Below are 27,155 nucleotides of genomic sequence, written 5' to 3'. Positions count from 1 at the left end.
GTTGAGGCTGCTGGACATAGCTGCAGGGAAGGGAGCGTGACAAGACAATGAGTGCAGGCTGTGAGAGCCAAGCAGAAGCAGCAGGAAAATGACATCGGTGCTAGAGAGTGGGTTAAAGCCCTCCTGGGCCTGGCTGGGTGTGGATACCTATCGGATTTTTCACCTGGTTGCTGTGTTCTGCTTGACCTCTGCGCTCTTGAAAGCAATTCAGCTGTATCACAGGAGACAGGAATTGCTCAAAGCTTTCAGCAGATTCCCAGGGCCTCCGACCCACTGGCTGTATGGCCACGTCCATGAGGTAGGAAAAGGGCTGAGGGGGGGAAGGAGGTGCATTTAAAAATGAAATAGACACAATGCAGTGAACAGAGGAAGCAGCATCCCTGAGTGGAGGGGATGGGGGAGGGGAAATGTCCCTGTGATCTGTGGGAGAATTCTTCCTCATGGCCCTTGGGCTAACATAATTCAGTGGTTAGGCATGCATCACACTGGACACTGCTTGCTGTGCAATCTTTATGTAAGGAGTGTTGTGTAAAGAGCAAAAAACACAGGTCAGTGCAAAAAGCACAACAAAGAGGAAATGATTAACTGTGGGCAAAGGAGAAGGTAACACTTTATGACATCTTATGGGCTAGGTCTTCACCTGGTGTAAATCAGGGCAGCTCCATTAAAACCAGTAAATCTACTCCAGTTTACACCAGCTGACCCCAGGTGTGTTCTGGTTGCTTGGGGAGCGAACAAAGAGTGAAACCACGACAATAATGCTCTCCATGTTGCAATTCCTTAGCAGAATGCATATTCGGATCATGTTCTTGGCTTCTCTACGTTGCAGATGATGAGGCTCAGGGACATGTTACCTATGTTTGTAGGGGTTCGTTAATTCCATTGCCAAATGAATTGTGCCAAGTAGTGACGATCAGTTTGCAATGTGCCTGCACATGCTACACATCCCACACTCAGCAAGCAGCACTGATTGCCATGGACTGGGCGGAACAGTGGTGGTCAGGCCTCGTGGTCATAGCAGGAATCAGAGGCCAGCAAAAATGCTGAGGGTCAGACCCAAAGTCATGGATCGGAGCTGGAATCAGGCACCAAGCAGGGCAGGAGCAAGGCTAGGAACAAGGTGGGCACAGGAGCACCCGGAGCTGCAGGCATAAGCACTGCGCAGCCAGCGACCTGCCACCGCTGCTGATCTTAAATGCCGACCTGGCAGCTCCTTGCAGCCAGTTGAGTGGGCTGGCTCTGGGCGAAACCAGCTAGCTCCGAGCTCAACTGAGGGAAGTCAGACCCATAATTAGAATATAAGAACACAAGAAGGGCCATGCTGGGTCAGACCAATGGTCCATCTGGCCCAGTATCCTGTCTCCTGACAGTGGCCAATGCCAGGTGCGTCTGGGGGAACGAATAGAACAAGTCATCATCAAGCGATTCATCTCATCGACCATTCCCAGCCTCTGGCAAACAGCAATCTCTGCCTATCCTGACTAATAGCCATTGATGGACCTATCCTCCATGAACTTATCTAGTTCTTTTTTGAACACCATTATAGTCTTGGCCTTCAGAACATCCTCTGGCAAGGAGTTCCACAGGTTGACTGTGCGTTGTGTGAAGAAATACTTTTTAATACGTTTTAAACCATCTGCCTATTAATTTCATTTGGTGACCCTTAGGTTTTGCATTCTCAGAAGGAGTAAATAACACTTCCTTATTTACTTTCTCCACACCAGTCATGATTTTATAGACCTTTATCATATCCCCCCTTAGTCGTCCCTTTTCCAAGCTGAAAAGTCCCAGTTTTATTAATCTCACCTCATATGGAACTTTTCCATACCCCTAATCATTTTAGCTGCACTTTTCTATACCTTTTCCAGTTCCAATATATCTTCACACAGTATTCAAGATGTGGGCATACCATGGATTTATATAGAGGAAATACTATATTTTCTGTCTTATTATCTATCCCTTTCCCTAATGATTCCCAACATTCTGTTAGCTTTTTTGACTGCCAATGCACATTGAGTGGATGTTTTCAGAGAACTATCCACAATGATTCTAAGATCGCTTTCTTGAGTGGTAACAGCTAATTTATTTGTATAATTGGGATTATGTTTTCCATAAATTACTTTGCATTTACCAACATTGAATTTAATCTGCCATTTTGTTGCCCTGTAACCCTGTTTTGTAACACTTCGCAGTCTGCTTTGGACTTAACTATCTTGAGTAGTTTTGTATCATCTGCAAATTTTGCCACCTCACTGTTTGCCCCTTTTTCTAGATTATTTATGAATATGTTGAACAGTACAGGTCCCAGTACAGACCCTTCAGGGACACCTTTATTTTACCTCTCTCCATTCTGAAAACTGACTATTTATTTCTACCCTTTGTTTCCTACCTTTAAACAATTACTGATCCTGGAGAGGACCTTCCCTCTTATCCCAGGACTGCTTACTTTGCTCAAGAGCCTTTGGTGAGGGACCTTGTCAAAGGCTTTCTGACCTGACACTGATTCCCCTGGAGAAGAATCAAGCATATTTCCAGCGTTTTAACCCAAAAGAAAAAGGAAAACATATAAACCGCGACAAGAAAACAATGTGAGATAAAGCCAGGGTGGCTGGGCTGGTAAATATTACATATTAGTACACTATTATTACTATTACTTATTATAGTACTAGAACAATATGCCAGCTTCAGAAACAGTGATTGGAAGAGTATTTTGACAGCTAGCGGGGGGTGGGGGGAGAGGGGGGGGACAGAAGAAGATTCTTTCCTACAGGAATAGAGGGGATCCATATTTGTAAATGTAGCTATTATTGGTTTTTAAGAATAAATGAAAAGTTAACATGAGCAGTGGTAATAATATAGTAATACAATAAATATATACAGTACTTGGCTGTGTTAGTCTAGCAAGTCTTAAGGTAGTTAGGGCCTTATCCTGGATTCCCCAATTTCCCACTGACTTCAACTGGAGATTAGAATGAGCAGCGAATGCAAGAACAGTTAATTGTAGACTGTTTCTTAGTGGCGATGAGTGACTGGTGACTTGAGAGCTCCTCATATGAGGAAATGTGTGCGCCATCTATCCTGCATTGGGAGCCAGCACCCCTAATGTCTGCAGTGGTATAGGATAGGGTTTTCCAGATTATCCTTCTAAAATTTAGGGTATCCCTTAATTAAATCTTTATAACCTATAGAGAAAATCCATAACCACTCAAGTATATGGCGGTAAATATTTCCATTTGTCCTGGAAAAATAACCAGTTTAAAGGTTACTGGGCAGAACTATGTACTTGGCATTGTTAGATGCAGTACAAGACCTAGGATTGAAGTTTAGGAGTGAGATGATGAAGGGCATGGTCTTGAACCCATGGGAATCAATAGACTGCAATGACTGGGGAGCCTCATGGGTTTTAATTGAAACAGGGGTAGGAAGAGGGATTGCTAAATATTTCCCCTGTTACCCGCTGTTCTGGCTCCCTGTCTTATGGATACTGTCCCAAACTTTGCACGATATCTTGCCCAGCTTAGGGGAGGTGAAGGAGCATGTTTGCCAGCTGATGGGGTGGGATGAGGGCTGGGATAGGGCACCAGCACCTGAGTGGGAGGCATCGGAGTACGGGGCCACAGCTGCTGAGAGGGGAGGGGTAGAACAGGGCACTGGGTCCCAGCTGCCCAGGAACGGCAGTGGGAACTGGCGGGATGTCCCTTCCCAGGGTGGAGCCGACTGTGCTGCCCCCCTCCAAGTCTTAGTAGCTCTCTTCACCCCCTTCCTATCCCAACCCCCATTCACAGAAAGCTTCCGCCCGCCCCCTCCCCAGTGATGTCACAAAGCAGACAGGCCTTTGCTATAAAACGGGCCTGCTTCAGCTCCCATTGACTTCCATGGCAGCCGGTTTGAGGTCGTTCTAGCAGCTCAAAAATGATTTTTCAACCGCTTGCAACTGAGGATCAGACTGTGCTCCAGCTCCTTGTCTTGGGCAGGGCCTTGCTGCGTGCATCGCTCTAGCTGTCGACTAAGAGATTATTCAGGGTGAGTGAAGGTCTCAGAACCTGGCTTTTAATTATTAGCCAGTGAAACGCAATTCTGGACCTGCTCCAAAATGCAAACTATTTACATGCTGGTGTTTGAGTCTCAAAGTTCAACTGTTTCTAGGTTGGTGAGAAAACAAGGGCCCCATCACAGCATCAGAACAAGAGTAAATCTGAAATACGAGCATTAAGGAATCGGGCGCCGCTCCATTAATTTCGGGGGGCTTTGGAGCAGGCCGTTAGTGATCACAGATGTTCCTATATTGTGAATTATTATTATTTGTATTCCCGTAGCACCTAGCAGCCCCAGTCACGGACCAGCTTACAGTGTAAGCATTGCACCTGGGCCTGGGAACTCCTGTATCAGCCCCCAAGTTGTGACTCACACCTGATGCCACATTCTTTATGTAAATCAGCGGGGTGACTCTTACGGTTGCCAACTTTCTAACTGCTGAAAACTGAACACCCCTGCCCTGCCCCGCCTCTTCCCCCCGCTCACTCCTTTCCACTCTTCCCCCGTCACTCACTCCCCTGTCCCCCACCTGCCGCCTGCAGAACCAGGATGGGAGAAGCTGACATGAAGTCTGCCTGCTTGCCCAATCAGGGCACAGTGGGGATCAGTCCCTAAAGCAAGGGGCTAGGGCTGGGAAAGGTCTGTCTCCATAGTGAGGGGCCAGGGCAATTGGGGCATGGTGGGGTTGGTCCCTATAGCCAGGGTCCAAGGGTGGGGCAAATGGAACATGGCGGGGCAGGGGGCAGACAGGATCCCTCTCACGGGCAGCGGCGGGGGCATCGGTCCCTACCTCTTGGAGCTGGTCTGGAGGCAGCCACTGCTCTCCATCAGGCATTAGTAGCTGAGTGGAGAACAGCTCCTCCAGGGGACTGCAGAAGCAGCTGCTGCTGTTCCTGCCCCCACAGCGGCGGACGCCCTTTTACTGGGTAACTGGACTCACTGGACGGTGCCACGTTCCCCTTTCGAATGGATGTTCTGGTCGAAAACCGGACACCTGGCAACCCTAGGGAGACACAGCAAGGACATCTCATCCATAGGTCACAAGTTACGAGGAGCAAAAACAGATCACAAGCAACACAATCTTCCTTCGGCTGAGGTTCAACCCAGTCCACAGAACATGGGAATAAACCAGACCCTGGCCCCACAGGCACTTTCTGTGGCTATTCTGATAAGGCCTGATTCTCATTTACACTCAGGTCCCTTTGCACCTTTCTGGCAATGTAAATTTATACCAATTTTAAGGCCCTTTTACACTGCTAGAGCTGTGCAAAGGGGCTGGAGTGTAAGTGAGAATCAGGCCTGTAGCTCCCCCACTGAGAAGTTATGTAAAATGAGGAGGGAAGAGGGACCTGCCAGATTTAACCCCTTGCTTACTGTGAACCTGGGGTTGCCTCCACACATTGCTTTCAAATACTGTTCAAGATCTGAGATTTAGCAAAGTCCTTCATGCAGCCTTCGGCTTAGTTATTAGCAGCCCGTCGTTTCACTGGGGGTTTGAGACTGCCGGCCTCAGTCAGGAATAAATGAATGGACTGGCTTTAACTCTGAATTCCCCAGTGTTTGTAGGTACACATCTGAACCTGTTCGTTTGTGTCTGTTTAAAAATGGAGGACAAAACAGGGCTACTGTGGCAGTGTCTTGGCATAAAGACAGTTTATAACGGCCCAGCATTTACCTTTGATCCCGAGGACGGTACAAAATCCGTATTTATAGACTGTTAAAAAACACGTTTATTTAGCAGCAGGGAATTTTAAAGCAGAGTTTTTACTGGCTCGACCATAATAACTCCCTCCGAGCATTGTGACACGCTTTCCTGAATGGCTCCGTCTTTCTGCAGTATCGAACTTAGGTGGCGAGAGTGAGGGCTCCATTCTGACCTTAGGAGTGTGGGCTCGTGCCTTCTATTAAAGCAGTCCCATTGCGTGCAGAAGCTCTGACTGCTTTGAATGACATTCAGCCCCAATATGTGTACCGTTATCCCGACATGGAAACCCCGTAGGCTTCAAACAGGAGCAAAACTATGGTAGGGCTTCGTCTTACAAATGTCCGCTGGTTGAGTTTTAATACGAATAATGAATGTTACTCATTCTTTTGTCTGTACCAAGGTTACCCTGAGCTCTTCAGGCCTGAGATTTTTCCAGCCACTTCCTTTTCTTCACTCTTTTCTCCTCTGCTGTTGCAGTTTCTACAAGAAGGGGAGGTTCTGAACAAAGTAGAGATCTGGAGCCAGAAGTACCCATATGCCTTCCCTCTATGGTTTGGGAGTTTCTCAGCATACTTAAACATCACCCACCCTGATTATGCCAAGATCTTATTTGCCAGAGGAGGTAAGGATGGTGCATCTGACTCTTGAATGATAGTAATGGGACTGCAAATTATGAATGCCAAGCATAATTTCCAGGGTGTTAGCTATTCACAGCAAAGCAGAATACCACAAATATGACGTCAGGCAGAAATTCCTAATCCTTGCTGCCTCCTGTGTGCATGTCTGATGACCATGTGTCTGTGCACAGCCAGGGATTGCTATCAACTCTGAAGGACTGCTAGGGTATTTTGCGACCAGGGAACAGTCTGTGTACTTTCAGGCTGTACAGCAGTCTCTTTGCCCAACCTCATATCACCTGCTCCTTGGTTACAAATCAAACTTTCTAAAGTACAACATAAAAATTACACACCTGGGGCCTGATCAAAGGCACACTGAAGTCTGCTGGGAGTCTTTGATAGTTTCCTAGAGTTTAAAGCCAGAAGGGATTATTAGATGATCTAGTCTGATCTCCTGTCTATCAAAAGCCATAAAATATCACCAGCTTTAGAGACCAAAGACTTTAGTTAGACTAAAGCATTTCAGTCCTCAGAAGACTAAACTGCGTGCCCCAGATAAAGAACAGGAGATACCAAGGTGTCACCAACACCGAAATCCTGTGCAATGGTAGGGATTAGATTAGGTGGGATATGCCCAGATGATCCCAGCAAGCAAACTATGCCCCACGTTGCAGGGGAAGGTGATATCCCTGCCAAGATCCCTGCTAAGGGAAAATTCCTTCCTGACCCCAAATCTGGCTATCACTATGTGCCTGGGAATGAGCAAGTCACACCAGCCTGGCATCTAGAATAATGATTCTCTGTATCATCTCAGAGCTCTGGTCCACCCCATTCAGTGTCCTATATCCAGCTGTGTCCAGTGACTTTCATGCACTTTGTGTCATGCTCTAATTTATGGTAGCTACAAAGTAATATACTTAGCACATCCATACAGCTGTGTGCTGAAAAACGATGCATATGGGTGGCGAACTCTTATGGAACTCTTTCCGTGTTCCCGTTCAGTTCTAGACCCACAGTATCCTTGGTTAATGCTAGTCTTGCATCCCTCCTTCATTCGGCAGCTTCACAATTATGTTGCTTTGTTGTGTAATATCGATTCATTATGCAGAGACGCCATCAATTTTGTTTCAATCACACTTGGAGATTGGTGTGTACCCCACAAATAAATGTACACTGCAGTGAATCATTATTAACAAGGCGCTGTTGTCTTCTTTCTCCGTTTGACTTTTCCAGATCCCAAGGATAATGTTAGCTATCAGCACATAGTTCCATGGATTGGTACGTATATTCGTGGCCTCCTCCACGTTCTCACCCAGAAATGATGCTGAGGCTGATCAAGAACAAGCCATAAATAGCATTTCCCGCTCCTTGGTGCAGTAAGGGCCAGAAACTTTCTGAAATCATCATATACGCACTGTGTATCAAGAAAGGTGAAACTAGATGAAGCTTTTGGATAAATGTGGTTGCACGCTAGAGAAGAAGGTTCAGATTGTAGAGTTGAAAGGGGTAGTTTTAAATTGGCGGATGCCAAGTCATTTTCTTTAAAAAATTACTAAAAATATTTGGTTTAGAGAAACAAGAAATGGTAGGCCAGCTTGTATGGATTGTTTTTCTTACTGCCAACTCAGGGGTGTGGCTTCCACTCTTTAATCACAAGAGCTCTTTTACATACCATAGGGCAGTGGAACTCAACCTTTCTAGGTTATTTTACCCCTTTCAGGTGCCTGATTTGTCTTGTGTACCCACAGTTTCACCTCACTTATAAACTACTTGCTTACAAAATCAGACATAAAAATACAAAAGTGTCACACCAAAGTATTACTGAAAAATGGCTTTCTTTCTCATTTTTACCACAGAATTCTAAAATAAATTGCTTGGTATATAAATATTGTACGTACATTTCAGGGTATAGTATATCGAGCATTATAAATTAATCCCTGTCTGTATGAAATTTTAGTTTGCACTGGCTTCGCTAGTGCTTTTTATGTAGCCTGTAGTAAAACTAGGCAAATATCTAGATGAGTTGATGTACCCCCTGGAAGAGCTCTGCATACCCCTAGGGGGTACGTGTACCCCTGGTTGAGAACCACTGAGTTATAACACCATTTCAATAAAATCATTACAAGACTTTTAAATCTAATCCCTTGCAAGTGAGTTAGCTTCCTCTCACCAATCCATGTTGAAGATTCAGAGAGGTTTCATTGGGTTGGTTTCTTCTTGAGTCTTCTCTGTTTTTCTTCTCTCTCGGTGGCTGCTTGCTTGTAGAGATGGACAGGATGAGCTGGGGCATGATTGCTGTGGAAGTAGAATAGCAGGGCGTGTGAGTGTGGAGTGCTTATTTCAGAGCCTTTTATACCTTCACTTTATTTTTATGAAATTATAGGAAAAACACCTCTTTTACGCTTGTTTTAGATTCTGCTTGGTTGCTGTCACTCCTTTACTGGCTCCATGATTTCGGTATTGGTTAGATACCTTTTCAGCTCCTGACAATGCAGTCTGTTTAATGAATATGCAACATTTCTTTAATTGTTTTCGTTCTGCTTGTGGCAGGAAATATCCAGATAACTTTGAAAGTTAGTTTTAACTCTTTTCATTCAGTCCATTTTCTGATACAAAGTTTTTACTTTAGTTTGAGAAGAAGCAAAATGCTGTTTTCCAAAAATCCAAACACCCCTGTTATTTTGTATCAGAGTTTTTAGTTCAAAAACCAGTCTTTTAAAATTAAATAACTCTTAGAAAGTCCTCAGCCTACGTTGTTGATTCTACATGGCAATTTTGGGCATGATGATTTTCTGGTCTTCCTGTTTTGGATGAGGGTTTGCTTGTGCAAAGCTAGTAATTAATTAATTAATCCCCTATTAATATAAATATTCTATCCTTTAACGGCTTCTTACATCAGTCATTAGTCTAGCATTAAATGAGCTTGCTATAATAGTCACAAAACATCTTATTATTCATATAACAATGATATCAAGCAGTTCTTATGGGAAGGCTTGCATTGAGATACAAAATATTTGCAAATACACATATTAAATGCAGCTTACATCATCTTAAGCATTTGAGAGACAACAAAGGTGTTCATCTTTAAGTGGAAACATGCACTGGAAGTAATCAGTATGTTCTGTAAAAACATTTCCCACCATAAATATTCTTCTGGTTTAAAAAATGAAGACTTTAGTGTGTTTCCAGAAGAAAACAATTTTAATGAGGATATTTCTAAAATTCCTTGTGTGGGTTTAAACTCAGGTTTCTCTTTGAAAAGAAAAGGGAAGCAGCTTTATTATAGGTCCAATTTACCTCTAGATTTATTGCTCCAATAACACAGCATTACTTTCCTTTCACAATCAGTTTTCTTCAGAGAAGTGTTTAAATGGTTTTTCTACTTAGTGATTGCTTGTCCTTGGGAGTTAGAAGCAGAAACCTTCTGAAATTTCTTTGATTGGTGTTAACATTTTGTAGTATAATTAGCTAAACATGCATGTGGTTATATTTTCAAGCATCCTGGCTATATCATTCTTATAGCTATATCTTAATATTCAGAAAAGGTGCAGACAAGTTCGTAACAACTTAAAAAAATTAGTAATTTTATTATCATTTTTGTAGTAACCTTGAGGTCTCTCCCCCCACAAGATGCTACTTATGTCATATATACAAATAAGATTCCATTAACCTACCTTGAATCCAGCAGTGACTAATGATGGGAGAAGATCCAAAGGTTCACTTTGAAGAAGCCACCAAAAGTTTGGTTGTTCATCTGAACTTCATGGATCTAGAAATCTGGTTGCAGATTTCATAACAGCCTCTCTCTTGAGATTTAGGCTATTGTTTGCTTCTGGTCCATTCAGGAACATTGGGGGCACAGCCTTTCTACTGGTATTTCTGCACATCGACTTCTGGTGTGGCCTGAAATTGACCTGAAACTGGTAAATGCAGAGAAACATGAAAATGAACATGCAATTAAAGCTAACTTTACTGGAGACTGGTAAAAGTTTATTTAGTTTCAAGTTATGGGTGATGGTTCAAATAGATTCTTATTTCATCTAAACCCAGTTACCTGTCCACCATAAAATCATCTGGAGTATGATCCTGAACAATCATGGTGAAATTTGAAGATGAAAGAAGATCAATACCCTCTCTGTGTTCCTATCAGTTGTTTATTTCCATAGCACTACAAAATATACTGTCCCAGCAAATAGGAGATGGATTAGATGTGACCAAATAGTTTCCATCTCTGATGGAAGTTCTGGTTATTATAGGGTAAGGCTTTACCTATAAACATCAAAAATATCTTCTTGTGGTCTTTAAAATCTGAAACGATCTGAACTCCACTGCTTGTGTTCCCCCAGGGAAAGGATTATTGGTCTTACATGGGCCAAAGTGGTACCAGCATCGTAAGCTGCTGACTCCAGGTTTTCATTTTGATGTTTTGAAACCTTATGTGCCACTGATTGCAGATTCTACCAAAGTGATGCTGGTAGGAATGATCACTGTTATTGCCATATTTATTATGTTAGTTTCTTATCCTTGATGGGTTAAAGGCAAAGAGATGGATCAAGACTTTCCTTGCTGTGCTATTATCAGCCTGTGCAGTCTATAATTCCATAGCAATGTTTTTTTTTTATTGGTTTAGCTTTCTAAATTAATCAAAATTCTTTTTTAAGAACTTATAGCAAGTTATAACTCATTGGTCCAGAAGATGTACAGGCTCTGTCATTTTTAAAAAACAAAATAAGGGTCTAGAGTTGATCAGAGAATGGGGTTATGAGGAAATGAAAATTTTGCTGTGAAGCATCTGCTGTCCTCGAAATTTTTTGTTTTTTTTTAAATCAAAACTGAAAAACATAATTTAACTGTTTGGCAATTTACAGCCAAATATTTTTGGGTTTTGAGTTTTGTTTTTCAATGAAAAGTTGACATTTTCTATGGAAAATGCCCCGGTATTCTGACCAACTCTATGAAGGACACATTTTTAGATGAAAATGTTTGTGAAGAATGGGTCCCCGACTCTACTCTTGAGTTAATTAATGCATTTTGCCTGTTAGAAACATAAGGAAATTGGCAGTCTGGGCCTTTCTGAAATGGATTCAGGCTACAGTATTTCCTCACTTTTCAGTAGGTAACCCAGTCCTAGAACAATTATGGAATCCAGGGATTTGGGGCTCCATTTTACCATGATACAAAAATCATACCTATCCACAATAATAACTACTACTATTAATAAGGCTTTAAATAGGCTAACGGTGGCATTCTTTAAAGGTACTTGTATGAAAGGCAGGATGAAAAAGTATCTCGTGCATTCCTAAACCCTAGGATTGGGGACACTTCAACTCTGTGAGCTGGGGATTAGAAAATACCATGAGATGCCAATATTCACAATGTTTAGACTGCAATCTCTGCTTTGCATAGTACAGAGTGCAACTACAGTTTCACTTCTTGGTGGGTTCTATGCAGGAAAAATTACTAGTAGAGTTACAAGGTTTGGGCATGGGACCATCATTAATTTCTGCAGCTACCTTGTCAGGGGGTCTGGGCACAGGAGCAACTAAACTGTAATGCATTGTCCCTGAAGAACTCTGATTCCATGTGGATTGTGGACAACACTGCCTTCTAGGGTGAGAATTAAAGACAGGCCTGCAGCATAGATGGTCACTGATGAAACTCACTGAGTGAGCCAAGTATGGACACGGAGAGAAACAATAATAATGACACACTGGCCCAGAGTTTGAACCGCACTGGGCTGTCATTACAGAAAAATAAGCAGCCATATTTTCTGTACGTGTCAGCCAGCGTAACAGGGATTGAATGGTGGACTTCCACTGCTGAAAGCAAGAGTCTGTGCAACTTGTATGGAGCTAAAGAGCCTCTTTGGTGCTGTAACAGAACCAAAGCCTCTTTGGAATGGGTCTGGAAGGGACACACATTGACTAGTAGGTTACATCTCCTTAAGACAGTCAAACATTGTGGTGGAGGAGAGCTTATGGCGAATGGGGCTGGAAAGGGCATATGGAGTGAATATAAATCAGACACGCTGACTCTGGTAAATGGAGTCTCTGAGCTGTAGTTCCATTCTTAAGGGGTTCAAGATGCAAAAACCCAGATGGCAACCCACTTTGCATTCTTATTTGATGATGGTTTATTGCCGCCTTCTTTAATCGGGCTGCAAAAGAACTAAGAAGTCAGTTTCAAATATGATGTGGGCAAGATTTTCACTTGCCTTTTTGTGGCTGTGCAGACTCAGAATGCCCCTTCCCCCCGCCCCCCGACCACAGCCCTTCTATATAGCCTGCACAGACTACAGTTTAAGGTGGGGGGAGGGAGGGAAGGGAAGGTGAGATCTGGCTCTGTAGGGTTACTGCTTCTCACCCCAAGTAAGTTGGATGGGCAGGGCATAGGAAAAGAAGGGAGCAGAGTGGCCAGAGTTATGGCTTTGCCTGCCAACATACCAATCGGCAGACATCATAACCCCATGCAAGCTTAGAAGTGCTAAGAGCTGTGAAGCCCTTTGCAGTGCATAATAACAACTTCACTGAACCTATACATTTAAAAACAATACAATAGATGCTATTATTCTTATATGTGCCACGAGATGATCTGTGTCCTCATAGACTTGATTTATTAATAACTTGGACAACTAATATTGATGTTTATTTTTAAGCCTTTTTTCAATGTTTATTGATTTAAATTTTTGACGGTTGCGCAAAACTATGGGTTAAACTTTTTTTGATCATCACTTTAAATTTTCACAGTTGCAGGAAATCACGGGGGTGGGTGGGTCAGACAATAATTATTTAACGGCAGACATTGACATTCAAAAAGGTAAAGCTTTATAACCGTTAAAGCACCATTTGTCAACATCACATGTCAAAATATACAGAGTAACTAGCCTTAAATCAAACTCAAAGAAGTTTTCAAACAGCAGTTTTCTTACTTTGCCTAGCTGCCTGTTTCACTTATTATCAATGGAAATATTTTTTCATCTGTTTATGCATGTGAAATTGATGTTTACCGACATTTATCAATAATCTAATCCTTTCAAGCCTGTGTGTGTATGCTAAAGAGGAACCGTCCGTAGATAGTCATTTTTCGGACTAATTTTCCATACCCTAAGATGCATTGCAGCGATCAAAACAACTGACACTGGACAAAGGCAAGAGCAAAAAAGATAACTTGGGTCTGTCCAGTAAGTGCCAAGCAGATTCCTAGCTTCCTCTTATTTTAACCTGGCATCTCAAAATTAGGGAGTGTTTCCCTTTCCCATTTTGTTATTGCCTAGAATGTACACCTGGTTAAAAATGTCACTAGTTTATTTTTAAGATGGAAGGTAAATGCTGACACCGCAGAGCAAGGCATTTCCGGGCCTTCTCATCTGTCTTCTTCCTACCCTAGGATAAATGGGAACAGCTGATAGCACAGGAGAAGTCAGTGGAGCTCTTTGAACACGTCAGCTTGATGACTCTCGATAGCATCATGAAATGTGCCTTCAGTTACCACAGCAACTGCCAGACGGACAGGTTAGTATCAGATGCTCTCAGGTCCTGATGGAAAGTTTCTATTTGTATTAGCCGTGAATAAACTGCAAATTGCTTATGACTGGTAACTTTATCCCACCTTCATTTTAAAAGTTCTCCATCAGTCCATGCAGTTTAATGGACGGCATGCACAGGAATCCTACCTCCTGCTGCCAGTCACTCTGTGCCAGAGGGGGTGCTTATATTTCCCATGTTATTATACAGTCTCAGCATCTACCTTTTCTTCTCGGCAGATAAGCCACAGTAAAGATTCTGCCTCTGCCAGAGAGTCTCAGGAGCTCTCACAAGTGTGTGCGGTATTGAGAACATGGCCGCCTTTTTAAGGGGTGCAATATTTGCTTTCCTCCTTGCTTACGGAGAGAGGAAGGATGGTTTTACAGTTCAGGCATTGGGCTGGGACTCAGGACATCTGGTATCAATTTCCAGCTCTGCTGCAGATTCTCTTGTGTGACCTTGGAAGAGCCACTTAATTTCTGTGTCTCAGTTTCTCCATCTGTAAAAGGGGGATAATAATTTTCCCTTTCTCCGACCCTCGGACCGTACTGTCTAGTCAGACTGTGTATTTACACAGGACTGTGCTGCAGGGACTGTCTCTTACCACGTATACATACAGGGTCTAGCCCAGCGGAGCTCTGGTCTTGAATAAGGCCTTTAGATGCGACTGTATTATAACTAATAGTGATAGCCCACTCCTTCTCAGGTGGCATCTAGTTGAATACATGGAGTCCTTATGCTTTTACCCATTCCTTCTATTCTTGCCCACCACCTTCTGCTTTAAAATCCCATTCAGCTGCTCCCCATGTTCTATTACGGCACTAAAACTAATCATATTTCGGAGAGAGAGAACTATTCCCCCAGAGACAATAGTGCTGCTTTGTAGCTTGTTACCAGGCGGTGCCGGGCAGGGATGATGGCCATGGGTGGAGGTGGGCATAGCCCATAGGTGCCCCTGCCTACAGTATTTGATCTCCTGAAAGCAAAGCCCTTCTGTTTGTCCCTCCCCGCCCCCGCCCCCAGCCACAGGAAGAATTCCTACATCCAAGCTGTCTTTGACCTCAGCTACTTGATTCACCACCGGCTGCGCATCTTCCCGTATCACAATGATCTCATTTATTGGCTCAGCCCTCATGGTTTCAAATTCAGGAAGGCCTGCCAGCTCGCGCACAGCCATACAGGTACGTCCCAGTGCCTTTCATGTTCGGAATCCTTTGTGCCTTTCGGGTGTCAAACTTGGAACCCTCTTCAGCCACAGAACAAGCAGCACATCACAGAACACGACAGCACTAGACCAACGTGCTCCAAAAAAGGACCTCTTCTACAGTGGAGAGAGTAGTTCAGACTACATGGCCCATTCCCTCCTTGGCCTCAGTGCTGAGTCTTCAGCCAAGGGTCCGGTTACTTGTCAGATGTACTTTTGTTTCTCATGATGCGAGCCCAGGGCAACTAGGAACCGGGCCAAGACACAGCATCTCATTTCACAATGGCTAGTGAATAGCCATCTGGAGGTAACGGCTTTGGGTGGTGACTCATGACCGTTCTGGATTGAAACTGATCAATGTCCTTTCTCTGAATCCTAATTTATGCCCTGTTGTCCTTGGAGTGCAATGAATTGGGTTGGTGAAGGTGCTGGGGTAAGTTGGATCAGTTGGACCACTCCTGAAATGCTCCTTCTAACAGACCTTTGCTAAGGCACACGTGCCCACGTCTTCAAGGTATTTAGTCCCTTAGCATCCATTGATTTCAGTGGGCATCAGGAGTCTAAATCTGGAGGATTTGGGCTTACATACTATGGCAGCAGAGTGAATACTACCATGTTCTCAACTGCATAGGTCAGAATAGCCTCACAGTGGGGTTGGTGCAGTTGAGAGGCCACCCCTCCTTGTGTTCGGAGAGCCCCGAGGCAGTGTCCAGGATGACAGCGCTCTGTCAGATGTAGCTGAAAGGTGTACTTTAATCATTTTCTAACGCAGACAAGGTGATCCGGGAGCGGAAGGAGTCTCTCAAGGACGAGCGAGAACACGAGAAGGTCCAGAGGAAGAGGCACTTGGACTTTCTGGATATTCTTCTCCATGCCAAAGTGAGTTATGGAGGAATGTGTGCACTAAATACCGCCACGCTGGGGGGCGGCGGTATGTTCCACTGGGCTTCACCCGCAGAGGTCGCCCATGGAGAAATGAAAAGAGAAGTTAGTTCCCATGCTCAGTTAGTCACCAGTCCAGACCAGATGAACATCTCACTTGTCGATAACCTCCTTCTTTTCCAATCTGCAATAAGTAACTCTCTCTATTAGGGAGTCCAATTGCTTCAATTTACCTCCTCACTTTGGCATAAGGCAGACTTTGCTCTCAAGTCGCCTTTCCAGCAGTCATTTCAGAGTGCTGGAAAGTGAAGATATTCTCTTTTCCCCTCCTCATGGTTGCTTTCCCCGAAAGGGTGGCATAACCTGGAATAAAGGGGCAATGTTAAGAAAAGGAAATGTAGACACAACTGGTCAAAAGTTTATGCTTGGTGCAACTTCATGGCAGTCAGGGACATGGCAAGAGCATTTTGGGTGGAGAAAATCAAAGAAATATGCTGCTGGGAGCAATCCTCCACTGCCCTTCCACAAGGGATGGACTAGATAAAACAACCGGCCTCTTCCCATCTCTGAGCCAGGGTGAGGTGGTGGCAGCAGGAATTGTCCATGAGCACTGTAACAAAGAGATTTTGGATTCCTACCTGAACTGGTTGGCTTAGCCATAGACAGCACAATGTGTGAATTTAATTGCCATTGCTGGATTAAACTGTGCCATTGACGGTGTCCATGGGTTGTTAGGATGAAAACGGAGAAGAATTATCTGATGAAGACCTACGTGCTGAGGTGGACACGTTTATGTTTGAGGGTCACGATACCACGGCCAGTGGGATCTCCTGGATCTTGTATTGCATGGCGCTCCATCCAGAGCACCAGCAGAGATGCAGGGAAGAGATCAAGGAGATTCTAGAAGACCGGACTACTATCCAGTGGTGAATCTCACATTTTATTATTTATTTGATGATTTCTCCCTATCAAAATCCTTACTAGGTGATAATTAATAAACGGTTAGTTAGACGGCCAAGCTTCTCAGGGCCTAGTTTTCAAAGGCACTGAATACACAGCTGTTATGACTTCATTTGATGTAGTGGATGTTACGCCCTTCTGAAAACTGGGCCTGCAGTATCTATATGAAAAACCCTTGTCACTGACTTTCAGGGCATCGAGCAGTGAAATATGTTGCCCTTAAATTCAGTCTGGGCAGACGTAGGGGAAATTATAATAAATTATAATGGTAAATATAATAACATTAAAATAAAATGATAATAAATTATATTATAATAATTATATTACATAAAATAAAGTATAACAAAACCAGAAGTGTTCCGGAGGCAAACAGTGCGTATAGTCTGTGTACAGCTGTTCCCTGCTGGAATCTCTGTACTGGAAATATCTGTATCACTTACTCACAGACTTGCCTTTGGGTCATTTCAGGGATGACCTTGGCAAGATGACTTACAGCACAATGTGCATTAAGGAGAGCCTTCGCCTTTACCCCCCGGTACCTGGAGTGGCTCGACAGCTCAGCAAACCCATCACGTTCCACGATGGACGTACTTTACCAGAAGGTCTGAACCTCCAGTTTCCTCTTTTCCATTAATTCATAATGGTCAGATTCTGCTCTCAGCTATACAGATACAACTCCCATTGACAGCTGTGAGAGTTACGCGTAAGCAAGGGAGAGAAGGATGACCCTAAATAAATTATATGCCGTTATAAGAACAAGCATTTATACAAAAAGCTGCAGACAGTACCCTCTGGTGATCAAGAGATGAAGTGCAGTAAGAAGAAGGAGATTAGAATCAAGCAGTTGGAAACCAACTGAACTGAAGACAGCAGGTAAAGTTGGAGTGAAGAAACAACTGTGTTCTAGATACAGAATGCAAGGAGGGCAAGCAAGAAACTAGGACTATGCCCAAATCAACTAACTGTAACTAAACTGTTTCCAGGCCAGAAATATAAATATCTTCTAAGATAGCTGCATTGATTCGTTGTCTCTCTCTATATTATAGATCAGTGCAGCAAACAAATTGGAACAAAACATCAAATTAAAAAAATTCCCGGGAAACAAAATTTCCCCCCAAAATGCATTTTGGGTCCATCAAAATATTTCATTTTGATTTCAACTTTAGTTTTATACTCTTATCATACAAAATGAAAAATGACTATTTCCAGATTAATAGTTGACATTTTTGTTCCAAAGATGTCAAAATAGATTAAATTGATACTATTGAAGCACTTCATTTTGGTTTTTTTCAAAATCAAATTTGGTTGAAATAGACATGTTCCCGCAGAAAGTTTTGAATTTGATGAAACATTTTCCAACACAAAAGTGTTTTGTCCAATTTTTGACCACTCTTTATTGTTAAGAGCAGAGACTTAAGTCTTTTAGAAAGGGGTACTTGATTGCTCTTGAGACTAGTGTTGGGTAATGGAATTGTAAGGTTAGCAGCTGAAAAACAACATGACGTTAGAGACCAAGAGTTATTGGTGACCGTTGGTCATAAGCCTATATGAAATGAATCAGTGATCTAAGTTCAATTAATAGATTCTAAGGCCAGAAGGGACCATTGTGATCATTTAACCTGACATCCTGTATAGCACAGGCCATAGAATTTCCCCAAAATAATTCCTAACGGAGATCTTTTAGAAAAACAGCTAATCTTGATTATAAACCAAACTTGTTCCATAATTACTCGCTGTTAATTTATGCCTTTTCACAGTGGATTGGTGTCCATATCACACAGAAACCCACCACAATTAAAACCCTCAGCTATTTTAGTAGAGAGATTAGAGACTGAAGGAGATCTTGGAGATTAAACTCCCTCCAGGCCAGTACTGTGGCACATTGGCCTGGCTCAGTGGGCAATTTAGGCTGCTGTCGCCTGGGCAATTCCTTATCTGTGGACAAACAGATTTATTTCTGCCGGATTATCAGGCCATCACCCTCCCCCAGCTGGGAACTGTGCACAATATTTGTTTTAAAGCAGAATGAGGAAAGTTGGACTTTAGTCTCCTATAACCATTGCGTTTAATTTGTTCCTCTCTATTCATGCAAGAGTCTCCATTATCCACGTCAAAGCGTGTAGAGTGAAATGCACCCCATGCCATGAGCCAGAAAGAGATGTACGTTCAGCTAAGTCCTAAAAAATAAGGACTAATTCAGATGTGAGTGGTTCGTGAATCCCTCCACACAGAGATGAACTTCACTTTAAGTAAATTCATTTCTCTGTTTCTTATATTGGTTGATGGTTTTACAGTTTAACTCCTGACATTCCTTCATGCTCACTGGGGATCCAGTAACATACCCTTCAAACTCTTGCACTTCTGACACAAATCACAGCTTCTGCAATAATTCCTCACTGTGTCAGACATGTAAGGCCAATAAAAGTTTTGCTTCAGCTTGTCACAAGTCTTGTCTATGCCCTGCAAAGGGACCATCATGAGCCAACTTTAATAACTCACTCCTATGTCCCTCAGGTACTACAAGTTGCTTGCAGTTTCCATCATGAGGGTGCTTCTTCCTTGCAGGGTGATTTCTATATAGCAAGCCTTCATGCATGAAAAACATGCCTGCTTTCTCCTCTGTTGGGGCTAGGCTCTGGGCCTCCATTCTGGCCCCCTCCAAAGAAACATCTTCTTGCTGTGCCCTAACAAATTCCTTCTGAATTTCACTCAAATTCAGAGCCATCTCAAGCATATCCAACTCACTCTCAGCTGGCAACACCGGAGAAGAATCCCCTGTCTGTTCCCCGATTCCCTCCTGATCATCAGGTAGGGTATCCATTTCAAAGCCACATTCTCTCTGTGACCTAGTGACAACATTGACATTACTATTTAGAACTACAATGTCATTTCCTATTAAAATACCCGATGGGAGAAGCTCTCGAACTCTTACCACCATGTCACCCTTAAAATCCTCCCACTCCAAGTGGATTTTTGCCAAGGGCACCTTTACTTTGTACTCAGAAAGAGCCACCAAATTTACACTCCTATTTGGCAAATAATCCTCCTCCTGGACCAATTCCTGTTTAACCAAGGTAACAGAATCCCTCCATCCAGTGCACACAATCCCATTGACCCTGGCACTCTTTATGAATTCCTCATTGCCCCTTCCTGTCTCTGCCCTCACATAGTTAGTGAGGCAACCCTGACCTCCCCATCAGGGATCACTACCGTGGCAGCATTAACCTCTGCAGTGTTCATTTCCTGACACAAGGTGGCGGGGTCCACCTTTACCTGGCCAGTCTCTATACTTAAGGTGATAGCATTTGAATTAATTGTGGGATGAGGGGTTGTTGGTTTTGGATTATTCCTGTCCCCACGGTTTGGACAATTTGGCCTTATATGGCCCGCGAGCCCACACAGGTAGCATGTAGCAGGTTTTCCTCCTGGATGACAGCTTTTAGACTCTGGGTTTATATAAGACTTCCTAGCCAAATTGGGGCTAATCTTATTCCTGGACCCATCCTCCCTTTTAACCTGCGATGAATAGGGGTTGCTTTTCCCTTGAGGCTTATGCCCCTTCCAGTTCCTATTGTCCATGAAAGCATCCGCAATCTGTGCAACTTCCAAAATGGTATCGGGTTTTTATCAAGGACAGCTGCTCTGATATAGTGGGGTGCTATTTCCAGGAGCGGTTCTCTAGCAAACAAGTCAATAACTCTGCTATAACTATTACAAGCCTTTGCCCCCTCAACCCACTTTTTCATATACCCAAGCAGTTTATGAGCAGTTTCAACACAGGTAACATTATCAGACAGCTTAACATTTCTAAATTTCAGCCTATAAGACTCGGGAGTAATTTTAAACTTTTGCAATACCGCTTCTTTAAACTTTACATAATCTAATGCATCATTCAACTCCATTTCATTAAATACCTTCCTGACTTTTCCAGTCAATTTGGTGAGGAGAACAGGCAGTCTTCTCTCATCAGGAACCTGATGAATACTACAGAGTTTTTCAAAAGTAGACAAAAACTCTTCAATATCCTCGTTATCCTTGTAAACAGGGCAGACCCTTTCCAGATCTCTGATGGTGGGAAATGAAGAATTCTCAGAAGGCTATAGCGAACCCCTTTTCTCTTCCTGGATACGGAACTGGATTTTGGCTGCATCTATCTGTTTTTGTTGCTCCTCCATCTGTCTTTGATGAGCTTCCATCTGTCTTTGATGCTCTTTTTCAGCCGCTTTTTCCAGTCTCTGATAAGCTTTTTCTTCCATGTCCTCCATTCTTTGCCTTCCCTATAATCGAAGTTCTGCCATTTCTCTCTCATACTGAAGACGCTGGTCTCCCCAGGTGGCTGCCGATCTTCCACCGCCGCTGCCTCTGTGAGTGAGTCAGTTGGAGACCCCGTTTTCAGGTCGTTGTCTTTGAGCCGCTCTCTCATTCTCTGCTCCGAGCTATCCCCTTTAAGGGTGATTTTTCTATCCTTACAAAACTGTTTGAGCTCTCTTGTGTTCATAGCATCACATGAGTTCCATTACATCTGTGGGAAAGGGTCCCATCTTGACCTGCCAGCGGAGGAGAGACAAGGCACAAGGATTATTTTGTACTGAGGCTCCACTTTGTCAATCGCCAAATGGGCTGCTAAATCCGGGGCTTCAGGAGATGTAGCTGCAACAGAAACTCGTTTCTAATTTCCACCTCCTGGACACTTAAGCAGGTGTCAGATTTAGGCTGACAGAATACAATGGATTAGGAACAAAGAAAGAGATAGTAGGTGTTTACATCCCAACTCCTGTTCATAGATTCATGGGAGAAATCCTGGCCCCATTGGAGTCAGTGACAAAAATCCCATTGACTTCAACGGGGCCAGGATTTCATCCACAGACTAAGGCCAGGAGAGACCATTGTGATCTAAACAGACTTCCTGCGTAACACAAGCCACAGCATTTCCCTCTGTAATTACTGCATCAGTGAATTTTTTTCTCCCCTTTGTTTGCTTCACAGGTTCTTTGGCTGCAGTAAGCATCCATCTCATTCACAGAAACGCCAGCATATGGAAAGATCCTCTGGTATGTTTTTCTTTGTCCTTATGAGACCTTCTCAGCTGCAAGCAGTGCATTCAGTGAATGTATTTTAGTAGCTAAACTAGCACCTTTCTAAACACCCTGGCATACAGGACCGTATGACTGAAGATTGTAAACTGCACAAGTTTCATGCACACTGGTTTCTGACTTTTCTGGCTTTGTCTCCCCACTCTGGTTAAAACTGGGACTGTATTTGGGCCAGTGGCATTGATGGGCTCTCTCTACTTCATAAAAACACACTCAAACCCCCCCAAAAGAGTCCACAAGAAAATCCATGCGCACGCACAAAACCCATGGAGTCAGGGCTCCTCGGTTCAATCCCGGCTCTACCAACTTCTGACTTCATGGTCTTGGAGAAGTCGTTTAGTCAGAGGCCTTTGTCAGCAGTGAAAAACACAAAGAGATTTCACAAGTCCACCGGCCTTCTCTGTGTTGATTAGGCTCTCCAGGAAGCCTCCTCTTCTGATGGGGTGGATCTTTTAAAGCACTTAACAATAGTTATTTGCACATCTGTACCATCTTTTATCTAAGAATCTCCAAGCAATTATATAAATATTAATGAAACCTGCCACACCTAGAAGTAGGGGCACCCAGAATGAGCATCCGCTTTTCAAAATGAGGGCCCTGGCCTTTCTGCGGGTGTCATCTTAGTCAAAAAGACTGGATATGGTAACAGTCTGTACTGTAACCCCACAAGGGTTAATTCATGGTTTGCATTGCAATCCTCTGTTAAAATGTCCTCTAGCTGTGCAAAGGATTGATCATCATTAAGTGTTTGTGGAGACACCCCTCCCCGTCATCGAGAGATGAATGAAGTCCATACTCAGTTTAATTAAAAACAAAGATAATAGTAGATCTCAGTTTGTGTAGCAATCTTGTTTTGAGCTGTAAATCGGTTTGAGCTTTCAGACCGCCAAAGCCCTCAGGGAAACTTTCTCCTTGATTCTTACACCTAGTAAGCGGCTTTACAATGCTGTAATCCCCATGATACAGTTGAGGGGTTGTAATTTATGCAAACAGAGAAGACCAGAGGCGCGTGACAAACCAAACAATAGCCACAGTTCTCAGAAGTGACTAGTGATTTTGGGTGCCTTGAATGTTGGGTGTCCAGCTTGAGATACCTAAGGAACATAGGACTGGAAGGAATCTCTTGGGACAGAATCCAATCCCCTGCTATCGCAGACGACCCCGTCATATAATCCCAGTCATAAATCTGTCAAGATCCATCTTCAAAGTTAGGGTATTTCCCCTCACTGCTCCCCTTGGGAGGCTGTTCCAGAACCTCACTCCTCCAATACCATGAGACCTTCTTCTCATTTCCAGCCTGAATTTGTTCATGGGAGCAGATCCCCATTTGTTCTTGGGCCAACACTGTCCTTTAGTTTAAATAGCTTGTCTCCTGCCCAGCGTTTACCCTCTCCCCTGCCGATGCATTTATAGAGAGCAATCAGATCCCCTTTCCCAGCCTTTATTCTGCTAGGCTAAACAAGCGAGCTCTTTTAATCTCCCCTGGTTAAACTGGATCTCGATGCCCCATATCATCCTCGTAGCCCTTCTCTGCACCTGTTCCAGTTTGAATTCATCTTTCTCAAACATGCATGACCAGAGTTGTACATTATTCCAGTGCCCACTATTGGCATCAATACTTCCCTCTCCCTCTATTGGAAAAACTTCATCTAATACATTTTAGGATTGCATTTGCCTTTTTCCCCACAGCCACATCACACTGGTGGCTTATAGTTTTACTGTGATTGAGTGAGACACCCAGGTCTTTTTCCTCCTCTGTTTCCGATGGATGAGCCCACATTTTATAGCAGAAATACTTATTAGTCTAAGTGCATAACCTTGCACTTTATGCTATTAAATGGCATCCCATTTCTATTACTTCAGTTCTCCAAGTCATCCAGTTCTACCTACATTGATGATACCTCCCAACTTCGGGTCATCAGCAAGTTTAATTAGTACACTTCCCTTAAAGGGACCCAGCTTTCGGAGGGCAGGTACATGACCCTTCCTGGGGTTGGAATGGTGGGTGAGGGAAGAGAGAGAGACAGATTTTAAAGCCAGATGGTCCCATTAGATCATCTGGTCTGACCTCCTGCATAATAGGGCAGAGAACCTCATCTAATAATTCCAGTATCAAGCCCACCGTTTTTGTCTGTGCTATAGAAAGCTGTTTAAATCAAGATTCGATACCTATGTAAAGGCTTCAAGTGAAAGAAGAGTCACTGTGTCCCTCATTCAGTAGTTCCATGGATAAGTACCGTTAAAGATAAATTGTGTCTTATTTCTTGTCTGAATTGGTCCAACTTTGTCCTATAAAGGAGTCTCAAATTGGGCATCCAGGACATAGACACCCCAAGTCACTAGTCACTTCTGGAAGTCTTAGCCAGTAGTTCTGAGACTTAAATGATCATGGTTGCTTGTTTTTAGATTAACTCTTTCATTCCAGGTGTTTGATCCCTGGAGGTTTTCTCCGGAGAACATATCTGACAGACATTCTCATGCCTTCCTGCCTTTTGCTGCTGGGTTAAGGTGAAGTATATTTAATTAAAAATCAAAGGGAAGAAAGCAAAAGCATGTATCCTTATGGGCTTTCCCTCCCTCTTCCAGGAACTGCATCGGGCAGCAGTTCGCCATGGCTGAGTTGAAAGTGGCTCTCGCTCTGACTCTGCTCCGCTTCGAACTCGCACCGGATCTGGCCAAGCCCCCCATCAGGATACCTCAGCTCGTCCTACGCTCCAAGAATGGGATTCACCTGTACTTGAAGAAAGTCCACGGAGGCTGAAATTGCACTGATCTAAGTGCGGGAAAGGGACCAAGTAGAGAACATGGTACCATTTTAATCAGACCAAGCAGTTAATTAGAGACAAGCTTTCAGGCCCAAAGATCTTGACTCCCCTTCTTCTGCCACCGCCATCAGCCAAAGGGCCATTTTGGCCTGAACTGATGTGTCATACTTAGTTGATTTAATAAGAGGCCTGGAACTTATTACACTGTATGATTTTATCCTGCCTAGCAAGTGGTACCCTTGGAACATCTGCCCCTAATCTGATCCTGCCTCTTCACTTTCACACAGGTGTCCAATCCGGCACCTGGTGAAGCCTTTCCCTTGACTACAATGGGCATTGGATCAGGCCCCGAAGTTCTAGTTTCTCACTTACAACTCTTAGTGCTTCCTATTATCCATCCATCCTAAATTTCCCTCCCAGTTACCCTTTTGGATCCTTCTTCCACGCTCCATGCCTACATATGAGCCTCTCTGTCCTCATTCAAAACCCTCCTTACACTGCACTTCCTCTGTGAAGTCTTGCAAGAACAGGCCAACCACTGCTGACTCTTTTTTTTTTAAAGCATTGATTAAAATTTGGACTGTCTGACCTAGGGGCAAACTGCGTTACCTGCATCCAGTTAGGATTGTAAAGCTGCTCAGGACACTGTCTGTCATCTTGTGTTAATAAATAACTAGTTCTTAACAGCTGTATTGAGTTTTATCAGTGACATTTACAGCTAAACCGATCACAAACAGGTACTACAGAAAACACCTTAGGAATGAGGAAGGAAAAAGCCTGGACTTGAAGAAACTAGACCAGATCTTCAGCTAGTGTCAATTTGTATCGCTCCATTGACTTCAATCATAGGCGTGCGCACGGGGTGTCAAACATACGGCCCACGGGCCAAACCTTTTTTATCCCGCCCGCATACCTTTTTTATGTGTCCCGCGGCGCCATCTCGCTGCATTCCTTGCTGGAGGGTGGACCCACCGCCAAAAGAGTGAAGGGCGCACGATTTCTCGGCGGACGGAGACAGCGAGCTGCCGCCAAAAAAGAAGAAGCCGCGAGATTTTGCGGCAGACACTAAGACGCGGCGAGAATTCCACCAGTGGGAATTCAAATGTGGCCCGCCGGTGGAATTCAGTTTGACACCCCTGTTAAAGATCATGAAAATTCACTGGGTTCACACCCTAATGCAAATTCACTGGGTGTGCACTCTAAAGAAAATTCCCTGGGTGCACACCCTAGTGAAATGTGCTGCGCACGCCTATGACTTCAATAGAGATATGGTGATTTACGCTATCGAAGAATCTGGCCTATTGTGCAAGAGAAATTATTGCAGTGCCGGACGTCAGATCCCATGAACACACCTGTTGCAGAACACCTTTACACCTCTCTGAGCATTATTGGCATGTCTATAAACACAATTTACACCACCTGTGAAAGTAAGAAGTCACAGGGGCTGCCACACCAGCTCCAGCCATTAGAACATCTCACATAGTATTTTGCCTCTTGCCATAAAAGATCACTCTATTTTTCCATCGTCGTCTGTCTCCAGTGATTGTCCTTCCTGACCCTCAAAGGTGGCCAGCTCATACACTGAAGCAGGAAGTTTTCTGATGACCCTGGTAATTATGGTCAGGTCCAGTCTAACTCCCGCTGAAGTCAATGGAAGGCTTTTGTTTGCATAGCCATGAGTGTTATCTGTGGTCAAAGTTATCCAGTTACCGAACCAAAAAAAAAATAAATAAAATAAAATTCCTTGTATTTGTTCTAAATCTCCTGCCTTGAACCTTGAACCTAAAACGGATCTGCAGAACACTGTCTCTTCTGGAGCTGTCTCATGGCACTGTCTTCCAGTCTTGCTTGGAAAGGTTTCTGCTACAATCACTCTTTCGTCTGAGAGATCTGTTGCCGCCTCCAGAAGTCGAGATTAATTAGCACTCCATGTGACAAGTCTTTTCCACTGCTCCTATAGATAGCATTGTCCAGGTGCAACGTGTACCGTGGTGGTCTCGCTGTTACACTCCGTTGTGTTCTTTATTAGCAACAGTCCTTTGACCACTGGAAGTCACCTTAGCATTTTATTACACTTGAGCTCGGGCACGTTGGCCTCGATTCACTGGTGAACCCTTTGTATCTTGTTCGCTTGCTCTGTCTGTGGCAGCACTGTATCTGGCTTTCTTTAATTATTGACTCGAATGCTGCATTGCCGGGCATGTTAAAGAAATTCGTTGTCTTCAGTGGTTTTTGCAGTCTGTCCCACCCTTGATTGGGAAAGGTTTGTCATAAACTTCCACTCATGTTGATGCTGGCACAGACCGAATGAGAAAGTAGGCAGCAAGGTACAAACCTATGGTATATCTAGTTCATCCCCTGCCTTTTTCCT

The 27,155-nt window shown here is 43.7% G+C and overlaps 1 protein-coding gene across 2 annotated transcripts; it reads left to right on the top strand.

Annotated features, from left to right (window-relative positions):
* Positions 1-25: 25 nt before the first annotated feature.
* Positions 26-26,493, top strand: LOC137166207 (cytochrome P450 4B1-like). 2 transcript variants are annotated; one of them, XM_067567879.1, is made up of 12 exons: positions 26-298; positions 6,218-6,362; positions 7,591-7,635; positions 10,704-10,831; positions 13,744-13,868; positions 14,904-15,061; positions 15,857-15,963; positions 16,702-16,892; positions 17,395-17,528; positions 21,913-21,977; positions 24,445-24,527; positions 24,606-26,493. In XM_067567879.1, exons 1-12 carry the CDS (start codon positions 89-91, stop codon positions 24,778-24,780), a joined length of 1,566 nt encoding a protein of 521 aa, XP_067423980.1. In that variant the 5' UTR covers positions 26-88; the 3' UTR covers positions 24,781-26,493. The 2 variants fall into 2 exon arrangements, with proteins under 2 accessions (XP_067423980.1, XP_067423981.1); XM_067567880.1 differs by lacking the exon at positions 7,591-7,635.
* Positions 26,494-27,155: the final 662 nt, after the last annotated feature.

This window comes from Emydura macquarii, unplaced genomic scaffold (genome assembly GCF_026122565.2).
Source record: "Emydura macquarii macquarii isolate MOO-44397 ecotype Brisbane River unplaced genomic scaffold, CSIRO-AGI_Emac_v2 contig_2805, whole genome shotgun sequence".
Classification (NCBI taxonomy): domain Eukaryota; kingdom Metazoa; phylum Chordata; order Testudines; family Chelidae; genus Emydura; species Emydura macquarii.
This window is presented reverse-complemented; position numbering and strand designations above follow the sequence as displayed.